The sequence below is a fragment of the Haemaphysalis longicornis genome, unplaced genomic scaffold (genome assembly GCF_048455015.1).
Source record: "Haemaphysalis longicornis isolate Haplotype H1 unplaced genomic scaffold, Haemaphysalis longicornis Haplotype H1 scaffold_10, whole genome shotgun sequence".
Classification (NCBI taxonomy): Eukaryota; Metazoa; Arthropoda; class Arachnida; order Ixodida; family Ixodidae; genus Haemaphysalis; species Haemaphysalis longicornis.
Genome location: NW_027526204.1, coordinates 102,337,563 through 102,352,846, shown reverse-complemented (window position 1 = coordinate 102,352,846; position 15,284 = coordinate 102,337,563). Strand labels below are relative to the sequence as shown.

At 46.9% G+C, this 15,284-nt stretch overlaps 1 protein-coding gene and 1 long non-coding RNA gene across 6 annotated transcripts in view; one reads left to right on the top strand and one right to left on the bottom strand.

Annotated features, from left to right (window-relative positions):
- Nucleotides 1-2,434: 2,434 nt before the first annotated feature.
- LOC144158986 (transcription factor Ken-like) lies at nucleotides 2,435-11,474 on the bottom strand. 3 transcript variants are annotated; one of them, XM_077690208.1, is made up of 3 exons: nucleotides 11,343-11,474; nucleotides 7,872-8,342; nucleotides 2,435-3,321 (listed from the first exon to the last, which is right to left on the bottom strand). In XM_077690208.1, exons 2-3 carry the CDS (start codon nucleotides 7,978-7,980, stop codon nucleotides 2,936-2,938), a joined length of 495 nt encoding a protein of 164 aa, XP_077546334.1. In that variant the 5' UTR covers nucleotides 7,981-8,342; nucleotides 11,343-11,474; the 3' UTR covers nucleotides 2,435-2,935. The 3 variants fall into 3 exon arrangements, with proteins under 3 accessions (XP_077546334.1, XP_077546333.1, XP_077546335.1); XM_077690207.1 differs by lacking the exon at nucleotides 11,343-11,474 and adding an exon at nucleotides 10,848-10,918; XM_077690209.1 differs by lacking the exon at nucleotides 11,343-11,474 and adding an exon at nucleotides 9,945-10,076.
- The window catches only part of LOC144158988 (uncharacterized), a 20,941-nt gene continuing 16,658 nt past the window's right edge, over nucleotides 11,002-15,284 (top strand). For 2 of the 3 annotated variants that reach the window (XR_013320225.1, XR_013320223.1), the window contains exons 1-2: nucleotides 11,306-11,427; nucleotides 12,891-13,606. This is a non-coding gene — a long non-coding RNA (uncharacterized LOC144158988). Of the gene's footprint in view, nucleotides 11,247-11,305; nucleotides 11,428-12,890; nucleotides 13,607-15,284 lie in introns of those variants that run through there. The other variant, XR_013320224.1, reaches the window with a different exon arrangement.

Below are 15,284 nucleotides of genomic sequence, written 5' to 3'. Positions count from 1 at the left end.
CCAGTCTGAAAATGACAATGTGAAAGTAAGGGTTGTGTACGACCGTTACGACACGTAGTTGTAAAAAAATGACAAGGCCAAGCCGGAGTTACGACTGCCCGCTTTATGTATTGTATGTTTTGTACCACGCTTAGTTGGTGGTACCTTTTCTTGTCTGTGCCATGTGTAGTTATTTAACAAAAAACCGGCAATAAATAAAAAAAGTTTGGTGTAGTGGTTGCGCTGCTTCCTTCGGACGTTGTAGATGCGGGTTCAATTCTCCTAAGGTTTTTTTTTTTTTTTTTTTTTTTTTTTTTATGAGGCCGTTGCTAGCGTTTTGTAGCGGCTATACTTCACGCCCGCTTTATGATATTTCAGCGAGAGCAGATTTTTTACTCAACCGGCCGAACCGCTACAGCTCACTGAAGCCAAAAGGCTGACGTAGCAATTGCTAGTTTTGCCCGATCTCCTGTAATTATTAACAGTGACTGACTAGTCGGTGAGCGGAAGCGGTTTGGCCTGTTGGGTAAAAATCAAGACCAGCTGCGCACGCTGAAATATTGTGAAGCAGGCGTGGGATGGCGGCTTGGAGTTCCATCCGGATTGAGCGAGAGTTAGTCCAATCATCCGTAATAAGTGATTCTGGCTAGTCAGTGAGTGGAAGCGATTTGGCTGGTTGGGTAAAAATCAAGAACGACAGCTCTCAAGGCGAGTTGTGCTTTCTCTGGATGGAACTTTAGTGACAGTTGCCGTTCCGTCTGGGCGGAGCTATACACCTGTCCCTTCGCATTCCATTTAGACGGAGCTTTACCACTTGTTATCGTTTCGCCTGGACAGAACGCTCCGACAGAAACTCCGAATGGTTGGGCCGCTCTTTGAACTCACTTTGTCGCTTCCCATTAATGTAAAGGCCCTATGTTTGTGGTAGGTCTGTGCGCAGTAGACTTAATTACAGTGGCACACCGTTTTGTTCCCTCCGCCCTTCTACCTCATTTTTTTCTTTTTTTAAAACTCTGTTCCCTTTCCATTCCCGATCCCGCATTGGGTGGTGTGCAAGCGTGCTTAATGCAGAGTACAGTAATGCACGAAGTGCACAAGCATGACGTCTCCTTGCTTGAGTGGAAATGCCCGCATGTGTTGTTAGTACGGTGAATTTATTAGACTGTTACTTGCACTTAGTACTGTATCTCTCTCGTCCTCGTTTCCGCTTGACAGGTCTACTACGGAGCCGAGTTCATTCGAAGGCGCAGACTAACTGTGCACTCACCACTAAGCGTTGCGTACCGCTTACGAAGGCGGAGAATGTTTCAGGGTGGGTAAAAATATCTACCACTCTAACATCAACATTACACTACAGAAGCTAAAGAGGTGCCTATCATGTCATAAAAGTAGCACTGTAGTGAAGGCCAGGTAGGTTGGCATACCCGAACTGGTAGTCAAGACAAGTTGGATTGGGTTGTACTACAGAAGACTGTGGTAAAACGCATAGTTTGGTTCACGGCCGTGCATAAACAAGCTAATATGTACAGTCCTTGCGCTGAGGCTTGTCTGCGAGGTGGCACCACTCGGTGCATTGGTGGTTGATCGTAGTAGGTCATGACCTGGTTTCTGTTGGGGCGAGGTAGCTGCGGTTCCCTCCAGCATATTTCTAAGGTTGCCTGGAATAAATATACGTATTAGGTATCAGCTTATCCCCAAAAACTGTTGCACTATGGCCTGGCAATATGTGTTGCTAAGATGGCTTGCTGCACAGGAATGGTGTCAAGGAGATGTGGGAATTCGTGAACAGTAAACAGGAGAAGGTAAAGAACGAACCCTTGGGGTATACCGCGGGCTGGCACGGTACAGGGCGAGGTGAGGTGGGCAAAGTGGAGCATTGTTATGCAACTGCCAAGGAAACAGCACATGTATATTTTCGCTGCAAAGCCTGTAGAGTTTGGAAGGGGTGAGGATCCAGGATATGTTACCGGACGGGGGCGTCGGATAAGGAGATTGACTGCAAGGACTGCAACAGAGGGACAGAGGTGGATCGTGGGAGAGGCACAAAAAGACAGCTTGTGTGAAGATGCTCTCTTTAAATAAGTAGAGAGGTGGGGGGGGGGGGGGGCTTCTGTTTTAGGAAGAGAGTTGGGTGTGGAGGATTTTCTCCATTGCCTTGCTGATGCAAGAGGTGAGGAAGATGGAGCGAAAGGTTGTTTTTTTTTTGCGTCTCGATGCATGAAGTGGAGGGTCAACAGGTCAGCAGAAGCCAAGGTGTCATTCTTGAAGGGAGAGGGTTGATCTGCTGGCAGTGGCAGTGAAGTCTGTGCAACAAATGCACCCTTTAAGTGCGGTGTTGTTCCCACTTGCCTTGCGATTGTATGAAATTTAACCCTTCCATTCCTTAACTATCATTGACAGGCGCCACCAGGGCAAAACTGCACAGCTTAAAACAGACTATAAAGGAGCAGCACTGTATTGGTAGTGAACCAAGAGAAAGCTGTTTATTGAGACTTCTCAAAATGCGGACACACAACTTTGTTTTCGTTGGTTGTGAACAGACCTCATCCAAAAATAGCCACATGGATCCAAGCTGGGATCCAAAAATGAATCCAAGACCCAACTGAAAGTTCTCCTCCAAAATTGGTCTGCAGTTGGCATAGTTGTTCCACGCTAAGGCTCACAGCACAAAAAAACAGAGTGAAGGGCCACAAAAAGTACTACTTAGTCTGCCGTCTGCTTTTTGCACCGCAAGCACCAGGGCTTACCAACTATCTGGAACCCTCACACTCTTGTTCCACGCTACTGCGGTTGAGCACACCCTGCCTCATACCTTTATTGAAGTGGCTTTTATAAATAACAACTTGGAAGTACTTTTCGTTCGACAGGGCTATTTCTCTATCTATCAGTGTTAGATATTAGGAGGTGCTGGCAACCTTCCAATGTTGGCACTAAATGGCATATTATGCGCTGCCTCCTAAGTGTGCTGCCTTTCCACGTGCTTCTCCAGCTGAAGCTTGTATCTGAATGCGCTCGAACACAAACGGCATGCAAACGGTTTCTTGTCCGTGTGCTTGCTCCGCATGTGACGTTTTAAGTTGCTTGGTTGCGTGAAGGCCGATGGGCAGACGCTGCACTTGAATGGCTTCTCTCCCGTATGGATCCGCTTGTGCATGACCAAGTTGAAAAGGCGACAGCTGGTGTAGGGGCAAAAGTGGCACTCGTGAAGCCTCTTCCCTTGATTCTTTGCAGTGTACCGCCTCTGTCCTCTGGTTGAAGTACCATCCGAAGAGCCTCGATTATCCATCCATGAATTGGGATGAGCGAGCTGGTCCCCTTGACTGTGGGTTCCCGTTGCTTCACCTGCGGCGAGTGTTAAAATTATAGCCGGTGGAGTATTCACAAGATGAACACTAAGCTGACGAAAAGCTGCATTCTTTTCATGCCAAAGATGAAAATTGCCTGCTTTCAGGTGCATGAAGATTTTAAACATTGTTGTAACTTATGCATTACCACTTCATTACTGCGAATTTCTATGAACCTCGGACAAAGCAAATGTTGCACGCCTGAGGACGCGTATTTGGAAATCCTGGCCGCCTAGGCACACCCGACATGCACCACTTTTTCATGTCGTATTAGAGCGATTGCAGAACTAATAAATGTGCTGATAGGCTAAACCGACCTAAAAGACAGTGAATACGCTTATTTTCGAAAAGAATTCGTAGAGTTGATTCTGCAATAAAAATGACTGGTCTTCACAAAAAAAGAAATACAGGCACTGCGGCTTGAACCCGGACAGTTAGCATGGCTTTGCCCCTCGGCTATTGGGGCCAAGCAGGAAAGCCATATTCCCAGTTTCTCATGAGAATAGGAAGAGTAGATGGCATTCGTGAAGGTGCGTCTACACAGCCAGGTTAGTCAAAACACACCCCCAGGACATGCTTCCAGGTGAGCTACTAAGTCATGATTGATTGATTGTAGGGTTTAACGCGCCGACGCAACGCAGGCGATGAGGCACGCCGTAATGGAGGGCTCCGGATTAATTTGGACCACCTGGGAATCTTTAACGTGCGCCGAAATCTCGTACACATGGGCGTTTTTGCTTTTCGCCTCCATCATAAAAGCGGCCGGGAATCGAACCCGCGACCTCGTGCTCAGCATGCCTTAGCCACTGAGCCACGGCAGCTGGTTGGGCTACTAAGTCACTTGCAGTGGTAACTCGTACCTCTGGGCCATTATTGTCACCACGAAATTGTCCCGCCGGGTTAATTTTCTTCAAGTCCAGAAACTTCACTGCGATAAAATTACACCAAGATTAAATATACATTGTTTTCAGCGGCCAATCGACACCTTGTGAGTTCCTTATAACAACCAATTTTACACACTGAGGCTTTACTGTACTAACTGTGATTGCAAAAGACCAACACAACCGTGCCGGTATTAACGCAACGGCGCTACTTCGCTAGGCTGCGAAAGTGCGCACCCGGCTGCAGTCCCCAAGCGCCGACAAAACAGCTAACCCACAATGCATGTTCAATCACAATAGATGTGATTCAGGGCGGAAAGCAGACACAAAAAGAGTACTGACACGGAATTTTTGTGTTACCTTTTCTTTCGATGCTATGGGTACCTACCAGCCTACTAATCATAGATTGGCACATTAGATGGTCGACTTAAAGCAAAAATAATTATTTACAGTCTCGTTCATTTGCATCAGTTTTGGTTCTGATAAAATGAACACCTACGTGGAAGTCTTTACAGGAGGGCACTCCTGACATCACTGTCCTACCTGCCGCGGTGGCTCAGTGACTAAGGCGTTGCACTACTGAGCACGAGATCGCGGGTTCGATTCCCGGCCACGGCGGCCGCTTTTCTGATGGAGGCGAAAATCAAAAACGCCCATGTGTACGAGATAAATGATGAAGTAAGCAAAGAGGTGAAAAACAATTTTTTTTTTTTTTTTGCCGCAAACACCACTCCAGTAATTTATTTAATAAGCACCAGCTTCGCAATCACTGTTGAAGTCCTTTTTTCGCTGTTCAGTCTGTAATCTGTCATGCCTTGACTATTTTGTGAGCTGTCTTTGAGCTCTGTTTGCAAAGTATCTTTGCATGTGGTAAACCACTTTTAGCCACTTGATGGTGGTGTCACGCCCAGGGTTGATTCGAATTCTTTCGAAATGCTGGCTCGTGCAATGAATGAAAGAAAAGCATCCAATATTGCAATCTTGAGAGTGTGAAGCCCAACAAAGACATTTTTTGGCACGTGGCTACTAAGCACAAATGTGGAAAAAAAAAATGTGCACGGTGTTTCTGCATTGCCTTAGCTGAAAAATCAGCTATGCAATGGTTGTCAAACAATTTCTTAATACAGGTGGTTCCAGACCAGCGTTTTGATCTGGAGCTGGGAGTTTCTTGATGGAAAAAATGACAATAAACACAGAGTACATTCTAAAATGGGATGTGGTCACTTACTACTTGCCTACGGAAAAACGGTTTTTGAGCCATAAAGACAACCTTGTAAGATAAGTGTGATTATGAAAAATGTGCATAAGGAGGTGAGCCTCCCTAAATGCGAAGAAAAAAAAAAAGTCAGCTTTTTTTTCCAATTTCGCCTTACCCTGCGCCCTTTAAAAGCCTTAAGATACCAAATGACATTATTTGGGCGGGCCGTGTTACATGCGAAAACGCAATGGCATTAAATGCGTTAGGCATGATGGCCAAATGACCAAAAAGACCAAATAACCAAAACTGACTTTAATGACCAAAAGGAGAAACGCACTCATATTTCAGAAGTTTTTAACGTAGAGAAAAACGTCGTACAAGGGTTACAAATGTTTTTTGTGAAAGAAAACGTTATGAGAAACAGTGTTTTCTTCAAAATGGTGTCAGCCGTTTCTAAAAGTGGCTTCAGCAGCTGCCGTCACCTACCAGCGGAAGCCAAATTCGAAACGACGAGTAACACGATGTTTTGCCTTTTGCCGCTGTTTTAGTGAACTTCGTCTGCTTCAGAACTTCACCACCAAGACTGCACAAAAAGTTGTCTTACTTCGAAGTTCAGCTACGTTTTCACGTCAACACTCTGGTGCTGAGAGTTTCGTTGGTTTCATTTGGCGCTCATCATCTTTGACAGTAGGCAGATTTAAGGCGTTTGTGAAGGCGAATGAGTTGTGCGGAACTCCTTAAACCAAAAATGACATTAGAGCGAATGGCATTAATTTTTGTGTGTAGCAGCAAATTAATGGCATTAAAACTTACGGCATTAAGAGTTTATGTCCTTTTTCATGTAAGTGTGGCATGGGTATAAATGTGCCCATTTTCTAACGTGATCAACATCAGATGAAACCAATGAAACTCTGAGCACCGGAGTATTGATGCGGAAGCGTAGCTGCACACTGAAATGAGACAATTTTTTGTGCACTCTTGGTGACGAAGTTTTGGAGACAAAGTTTACCAAAACAGTGGCAAAAGGCAAAACATTGTGTTACTCGTCGTCTTGAATTTTTCGGATTTGGCTACCGCTGGCAGGCAACAGCAGCTGCTGAAGCCACCTATAAAAACGGCTCACAACATTTTTTAGAAAACAATTTCTTACGTCTCTTTCCACAAAGAACATCTTTAAACCTTGTAAGACGTTTTTCTCTACTTTAAAAACTGATAAATATGAGTGCAATTCTCTTTTTGGTCATTATCACCATCACGCGTAACACATTTAATGCCTTTGCGTTGTCACGTGTAGTACGGCCTGCCAAAATGATGTCATTCGGTATCTTAAGGCTTTTTCAACACTTAAAGGGGCCATGCAGAAGAATACAAGTTTATTTTATTCGAAAGATTTCATGTTGCATAGTGCCACAACCGCTTGTCCAGCAGCAAATGATGACATACTCACTGAGAAATTAATCAATTTAGGTTAAAATTTTGATTCACCCACCAAATTGTGCGCTTTCGTAACGTCAGCAATGAAGTGATAAGGGCGCATATTCAAACGAACTTTCAGTGTGTCATTCGGCTCTGCAGCTTTGCTTGCTGTCAGCCCTCCCGGATGGCGCTACTATACTCATCCACGGACCGTCGTCCGCCGTTGTTTGGCTTTTGACTGTATTTGCACCTGCCTTGTTTTTGTTACTGTAGAAAGTAATTGTTTCATGAAACATGGGGTATCCTCGATAAACAGGGTCATGTAAGACAACGTCGCTTACGCGAATCCACCAGTGTCGTGTAAGACAACTTCAAAGTGGCGGAGTGCTGTGCAGCTAAAACAACCATAGTGCGCCCAGCACCAACAGCTGTGCACATTGGTACTTCTGCGCTTACGTGTATTTTCGTAACCTTCATCGTTTACCGCACCATTCTTACTGCTGTAAAATGAATATGCATTACATTTAAGCACAAATAGCTCGTTCGGCAAGCTTATAAGCAGTGCCTAATTTGTGTTCGCATTTGCCGACCTCTGCCAATCACACAGTTGAGCACATATGACATCATAGGTTCTGTGGCGGGAAATGAACTAGTGGGTTGCATGGCCAATCCCTTTTTTCCTAATTATCGGGCTTATTTGAGCTAAGTGTGCGTTAAAAGTGGTGTCAGTATGATTGTACCAAGGCAATCTTTCGAATTAACCAAACTTGTGTTTTGTCCGCAGTGCCCCTATAATGTCATTTTTCGTGTACGTGTTGCATGAACCATACATAGCAGCACGACAACACAGAAAGGTCACTGATACGATACAACAAGCACACATTGTTTGTGAACAAACAGCATTCACGAAAGATAGTTCAGACACCTCTGTGGCCGACGCTAGTCACATGGATCAGTCACGGTGCAACACATCTAACTTGTGCGGTGCGGTCGAGACACGGCGGTCATCCAGGTGGCTTCTAGAACCAGTGCAGTCTTGGATGATGGGTTCACCTGCAAGCTGGGGCGAGTTGCACAGGAACCCACAGGGGGACGTTGAGTAAGACGAGGTCGGCGGCAGTAGGTTGGCCTGAGCCTGAGTGAGGAACTGCCGAAGGGCCATGAACACGCTCAGGTTGGGTTGTAGCAGAAACACAGGCTCAAGCCAGAGTGAGAGGACATGGCAACACCTTGAAGACACTTGAGCCCGTCTGGAAGGCCAGGACAAGGAAGTATGCTTTCAAGATTATCGATGGTGATGGTCTCGGAATCAAGTGGCTTGCCAACTAAATTTCCACTCCACTGTCCTGGTCGCTCTTCTATTGCACAACCCTCGACCTCTCCTCCGCCTCCAAAGGGCTTGTTCGCTTGGGTGCTTCTTGATGTCCGAGATAACGGTCATTTCTTTTTCTTCATAGTTTGCGTGCACTTGTGGAGCCACTCATCACAACTAGAAGACCGCCACTGCGCTGCTCCTTGCTCGTCCTGCAATTATAAAAAAAGGTCGGACACATCAAAAGCTACCCTTTGCTGATGCTGGGAGGTTACTTCAGTTACGAAGAAGATTCTGGGGAGGTTACTTCTGACTTCGACTGAAATCAGGAAGCTTCTCGGGAATTTGTCGTCAGCAACAAAATCACTTTTGTGAGTGATTGGTTTTGCTGTTTGTCACTATCCAATCAAAAACAACTTTTTTTTAAAGGCTGTGTCTAGCGTTCCGTCCAGACAGAATGGCAACTGTCCATAAAGTTCTGTCCGGAGGAAACAACTCGCGTTGAGAGCAGTCTCTCTTGATTTTTACCCAACCGGTCAAACTGTTACTGCTCGCTGACTAGCCAGAAACACTGATAATTATTAATCATTATTAATAATTACAGATGATCGGACTAACACTAGCTCAAGCCAGACAGATCTCCTAGCCGCCACCTGACGCCCGCTTCACAATATTTCAGCGAGAAGTCGATCTTGATTTTTACCCAACCGGCCAAACCGCTTCTGCTCACTGACTAGCCAGAGTCACTGTTAATTATTAATCACTGGTAATAATTATAGGAGATCGGACATAACTGGCAATGGCTACGTCGGCCTTGGCTCCAGTGAACGGGAGCGGTTCGGCCGCTTGAGTAAAAAACCAGGACCGACTGCTCTCACCGCATGAATTGTAAAGCGGGCGTGAAGTACAGCTTTTAGAAAACGCTGATTATGCTCCCCCCCCCTACCCCCCCCAAAAAAAACAAAAAAAAACAAAAAGAAAAACAAAACAAAACAAAAACGTTGCGCAAATCAAACCAGGGACTACAACCTCCACAGTCGGCGGCGGAACCGCTACACAAAATCCCAGGATGAGAAATGGCGGCTAATCAGCTGGTTTTGATTTGGCGTTCAGTCTGGACGGAACTTTAGCAGTTTTTAGCATTCCGTCTGGACGGAACGCTGAACACTCCTTTTTTTGAAATGCTGAGAAGTGTTCCAGAATTTTCCGCATTATTGTCAAGGTCCAAAACAAGGTTAACGCAGAAAAATCCCTTACGCTTAAGAGTTGCAAGTTGCAATCCACACCCCAAACCCGGGAACATTCGCATGTCCCGATACAATCCCCGCACATGACTCGACACTGAGATATCATAAGCGAGTGTTTAACGCAACTTCGTCTGGTCAGGGGTTATATTTTCGAGTATAAAATCGTGCCCATATGGGCTCCGAAACGTCAAATGTTTTCCTTTTGACTTGGTCAGTGACCACAATTTTATACTCGCAAACACTAAGATATGCTATACATGATCTAGTGGCGGCCGACGCGACCCACGACAGCGGCAAGCGACGCACAAAAAGTTTCATCCGTCGGGCGACAAGAGAAGTTCTCTGAGCGAGTACGGCAATTTCACGACGCCTGACTTTGTTGCCGAGCGTCACGAGTACGGAACGCATACCACAACGGCCGTCTTCGAGTTCACGTATAGTTCACATGCGTGGTAATTGAAGGTGATATCACAGAACAGGGAGGATTTTGCACGCGTGTGGCCCCGCAGGGAATTAACAGTCTCCTCGGAAGGGGGGGGGGGGGGGGGGTTAATGAAGACTACAGACCGAGCAAAGAGCAAGCACACGTGAGCGGTTCCGTGGCCGTTTCCCTTTTTGTTCAAGGGGCACATTTATGAGCCGATAATAGCACGTATTCTATGGCAACACGTTTAAGGGCAAACAAAGACGGCAGTGGCTATTTCGCTGGCAGCCGGCAGATTAGCCTGGGAGAAAAATTGCCGGCAGTTCCTTCCCATTGGCCGGCCCAGACCACGTGATATTCTGCCGGCACATTTTCGCGGGTCCTATTTTGCCGGCAGCCGGCAGATTATCCCGGGAGAAAAGTTGCCGGCAGTTCCTCGGCAACACTGCCCCTGGGCGCCAATGCTGCCGCAGCCGGAGATGTCAACTTTAACGTTGGGGACGTTCTTTGCCGAGCTTGAGGGGGAGGTTGGTCGGTACTGTTCAGTGAATTACGTCAAGTTATAGAAAAAAAACGAGTCGGCGAGATTGCGGCGGGCATGTCGAACTTTGACACTTTGATTACAGACAGTGGCTAGTGGGTGAGGGTGCTGCAAAAGCTCTGCAATTAAAGGGAAGCAGCTCGATGAAAGTGATGTTGAACAGAGGCCCGGGCATATGCATTGCGGCATTTTGGAAACAAACGTTGCTGCGAACGCTGTGCGAAGTTATTTTACCGAATATGCTTGGTTAACAGTGAAGAGTGTCCTGACATAGAAACAACTATTGCAGCTTGACACACATGACTCGGTCATGTGTATCAAACTGCCAACAAAGATTGTTGGCAGTTTGCCCCGCACTCGTGTCTGAACGCACGTGTTCCCATCAAACGTATGAAGCTCGCTTTCGCATTTCTGATAGTTCTCCGATCGACTGCTTGATATGCGGCAAAGGGGGAAGTGATAACTACGTATTGTCATCATACATATTCACACACGAGCTACCTACCTGGCGCCCGGGGGTTCAAAGAAAGCGACAATCCGCGCTGCAATCAGCTGCATCGTAAACAAGCATGGAGGAGTAAACAAGCAAGCCTCCATGAAGCAAGCAAACATGCAAGCAAACATACGCAACGCGAGCGGCAATGTTGAGTAAGCCAAACTGTAGTGGTTTTCGCCACGGATTTAGTAGCTATGCTTCGGCCGCAGTAATCGTAAAGCCAGGAGGCGTCTGCACAAAAAGAAAGCTACCTTATGGAATAAAAAATAGTTTTCTTGAATTGTCAAGCCTGTAGATTGTTTAGATTACAAATTAGTGCCATCGACAACTAGCCGTTCGATGGTGCAGCCGGGCCGAAAGAAGCGTCAACATGGCTTCCTACACTGTTGAAACTGCGATTTCTCTGTGGTCAGTGCCTTATTTGCTTTTGTGACCTGCATTTATGCTTAGTTATGCACGCCTTAGCGTATTCTATGGATTACTAAGTTCGAGACAAGCGTTTACCTCGTGAGTACATGGCCAAGTATCAAACTATTTAAGCGATATCCACTCGACAGCACCTCAGCGATGGCTCCACGATCGAGTGAAGGTGACTACGCGTTGTCAGTACACCGTTCTTAATCGCGTGTTTGTACGTAGTGCTCTATCTCCGTACTCTTCGTTTCTGTGGATGAAGAGTTGACTAAAGAAGCGAGTTTGTTTTTTAATCAAAAGGGGGCTAAACTAACGGCGACCATACCGCTCATTTTTTAACATTAGGACGGGAGAAGGTTTCTAGATAGTAATATAATGAATACGTGAACGTACTCAGTGGCGTTCTTGTACTGACTGTTTTCGGCCTTGTTGTTCACACCCGTTTGTTACCGTATTAGTTATTTACTACATGACAATTTAACTGCAGCGCCTCGTCCCTTTTAGCAATGCGCGATGTTCGTGCATTGAGTTCAGTTTGGATTCAAGTCATGCCGTAGTCTAGAGCCGAAATTTTGTTGGACTACTGTTCCTGGACTGCCGTAGTCATCAAAAAGTAACCAGCTGTGCTTCCGAAAGGGGCTTCACCTGGAGGGCGATGCAGCAATCGCGCTGGGTTTCGGTTGTTACGATGTCGCTACAAGGGCATGGTCCTACCGTTACCTATGAAGAATTCTCATTAATTAAGGTTTACTGAAAGGAACGTTTACGTTCCGTCGGTTGGTGGCTGCCTGAAATTGTTTGGGGAGCCGTCATAAACATTGCATGCTGTGAATTAAGTGGCTATGCGGGCACGTTGGTACTACATCTTGGGAATTTCTTCCAGGCGCCAAGCACAACTCGAGGAAGCGTGAGAGCTTTCGGAAGGTAACATCGACTTCATCTTCCCTGTCCAAGAGAAAGTTAGGCTTAATGGAACATTTGCTCTCGTTATCTACAAGGCGCTTGCTTGTACCATCTTGTTTTTAACAATTAGTGCCCTCGTGTTCAAAAGACATTCGCAGTTTCTAGCTGAAATCATTGTGTCTCCCGCTGTTTGCTTTATACGAGTCATGTTTTTTATGGCCGCATAATTTCACTTTGAGGAACATTTTATTTTTCACACAGGTCTAAAGCCAGCCCAAAAAAACACATTTTTAAGTCCCCCCAAAACTGCTCCAACCAGCTCACTGGTTCTACACAGGAAGTGCGGATTTCGGCTGATTGGTGAAGAGACTAAAAAGCTTCACATAGCCAACAGCTTCATTTACGCTGTCCTCATCCCTGTACATTTTGCTGCTATTGATTGCTTGGGTAAATTTCTCCTACAAATTCAGACCTGTCTGTCTGGGTGTGCTTTCCTGTTGTGTCGAGATTTATTACCGAGCCTTGAATTCAATAACTGGTGCTATGTGCTCTGTATGTTTGCGCTACGGGAGGCAGCTTTGGCGAGATCGGACTGGGACTCACAGGGATTTGATTCTTCGAGCCCAGAGACGGGCAGAAGAGTCCGAGGCCCTGGAAGGAGGGCACCACCCCTGAAACAATCACAACACCTCTTTCTTTTTTTAATAAGCATTTTCTCTCTTTCTGTCTCTGCAGGTTGTTTGTCCTGTGACCGGCCGACAGTGTAGCAGCTGCATTCCCACTGGCAACTGCACCTGTACCTGTACATGCAGGGGCAAAGCAAGCTAGAATGCATTGTTGCACGCATTCGTGACTGCAGAGGAGCAGCAGCATGTGGCACCTAAATATTGGCTGCAAGCCCCAGGGTACAAGACCTTTCTTGGAGTACTCCGTTGCCATGCCCAGCCTGCTGCTCTGCTGTCTGGCTGGAAGCGGAAACGGCCAAACAAGCAGCTAGGCAAGCCTTGGGAGAAACAGGAGCAGCATGCTTCTTGAATCGACCATTTGCTGCTGATTGTTCACTCAGGTCTCCCATCTGCCGACCAGTGTGTGCAGAGACTAAGTGTGGTGCCAGTGGGCAGTGTGGCACGAACTCGTGTAAAGGTCGTGCTCAAGCAGACGGCTAGTGTTGGCTAGTGGGACGTGTGCTGACGCTTCGCTGTGCGCTTTTCCGCTGTGGCAGATCCCGGATGTCATTGCGCCGCAGAAGAGTGTGGAGTGAGTGGTGGTGACACAGTGGCTCAGTCTTGGTGGTGACTTGGTTGAGTGGGGCGTGTGTGTGCGTGTGCAAGTGTTCACTAGATCAAGTGGTCTAATGCCACCACAATTCATGGGAAGGCCGTCATGCAGACACCTGTTCAAACGCATCTGGAAAGCCTTCATACGCCTCACTCTGGTGGTACTGAGTGTGGGTGAGTCTACATTTAGGTGCTGCAGCCTGACGGCTTACCGCCGCAGACATACATTAGCGTCAGCTGCTGCTTAGGCCACTGCTGCCTGGAAGCACTGGTCTAGGCACCTGAGGCTTGTGCAGGTCGGTACTGTTGCATGCAGTGTCACATACTGAGACCTTTCCTTTGAGTTTTTGGTCAGAGTTGATCTTGGGATGCAAAGCTCCTGGAAGAGTGATAGAGGGTCAACTTTTAACGCAGTGTCTGGAGTGCCGTCTGATAGTTTAACTGGGCAGTTGGTGTACCATTTGATGGTGCGGCAAGCGTATGCCCCTCTGCCGTCCGACAGTGCTTTAACTTCAAAGTTGCAGTGTGATTTGATGGAGACTCAATATAGGGACTTTAGCTGGGGCAGCCTGGGTGTTCTGCATATAATGGAGGGACGTCAGCGAAAAGATGCCAGCCTGTTGCGGCCACAGGTTAGTAATTACGGTTGGTTCTCGGGACTGGCCAGTTTAGGTATTATTCACATAAAATTTGGTGGCCGATTTCTTCTCTTCGCAACACTGAAAGCCACCATGGCAGTGCCCACCATGCCTCCACATGCATCCTCATCTTGCAAAAACGAAAAAACAGGCCCCGACGTCTTGTCTGTGCTGTATTTACCCCATTTACAGCCATGGTGTCAACAGATATGGATAATCGCAGCAACATTGTCTAGTGATGCTATAATTACCCCTGAGAATGGCATTATCACCAAGAAATGGAGCTACGGTTGCAAAAGAAAGCGGCACGACACAAAAAATGCCTACACTGGCAAGCATTTGCCCGTGAACACAGATATTGACATGAGTGCGCCGGCGCCTTGCCCAAGACGGGGGCATTCAGTACATAAGCCAAGTAATGCTTCCAAAGAAATCGTGAGTGTGCACACGCATGTCATTTTGATATGACTAGCGTTGCAGTGAGTGCATTGTTAGCTGGGAGACTAGTGGCATCTATTGGTAAGGGGCTGAGCAACTGAAAGGGAAGGTGCTCGCTGAGAGCTGAGCAATCAGTAACCGATAGCAAAACACGGCAGCTATTAATCAACTAATCTATGCCAGCGACTTCACTCGTGTCTTGCGACAAGTAGGCTGTAGGACGCTGTGCAAAACAATACTTTACATAAAGGTAATGCTTTTGAGTTCTGTGGGACACAGTATTTCTGCTGCTGCCGCCCGCACAAACGCTGCCACACAGCAGTGCTACTACGGCGCTCACTGTGCAGCCTGTGAGCCTCGACCGACTTGTAATCATAAGTGTATGCGGACACTGATGAACGAAAAAGCCACTACCTTTGCCTAACCAATGTTAACGCAGCGCACCCTTTATTAATGAATCACACAAACACGCCTTGTACAAGGACAAAATGCATTGCAGGCAGCCTGGCAAGCATGGAGAAGTCGCGGCTGCCTGCGCTGCGCACAGCTCGTGCATACGACGTCGCTTTAGCAACGGTGACACACAAGCTCTGGCCTGGCGGTGCACACATGAGGCTGTTCGCATGCATGCCATGCCAGTGAATACAACCTATAGCCTCTGCAAGCACTTATCACCTACTGGCAGCAAATTGTAACTGTCGCCGCATTTATGTGTGAACATGGTTTGTAAACCGGGGCAAAGAGCTCCCACGCATTTGCATCCTTTGCTACGGGAC

Bases quoted from the DNA above. Each gene is read 5' to 3' on its own strand.
- LOC144158986 (XM_077690208.1), bottom strand. From the start codon at position 7,980: ATGGCCCTTCGGCAGTTCCTCACTCAGGCTCAGGCCAACCTACTGCCG. The intron at 3,322-7,871 runs GTGAACCCATCA...CACTCGCCGCAG, and splicing joins CAACTCGCCCCAGCTTGCAG to GTGAAGCAACGGGAACCCAC.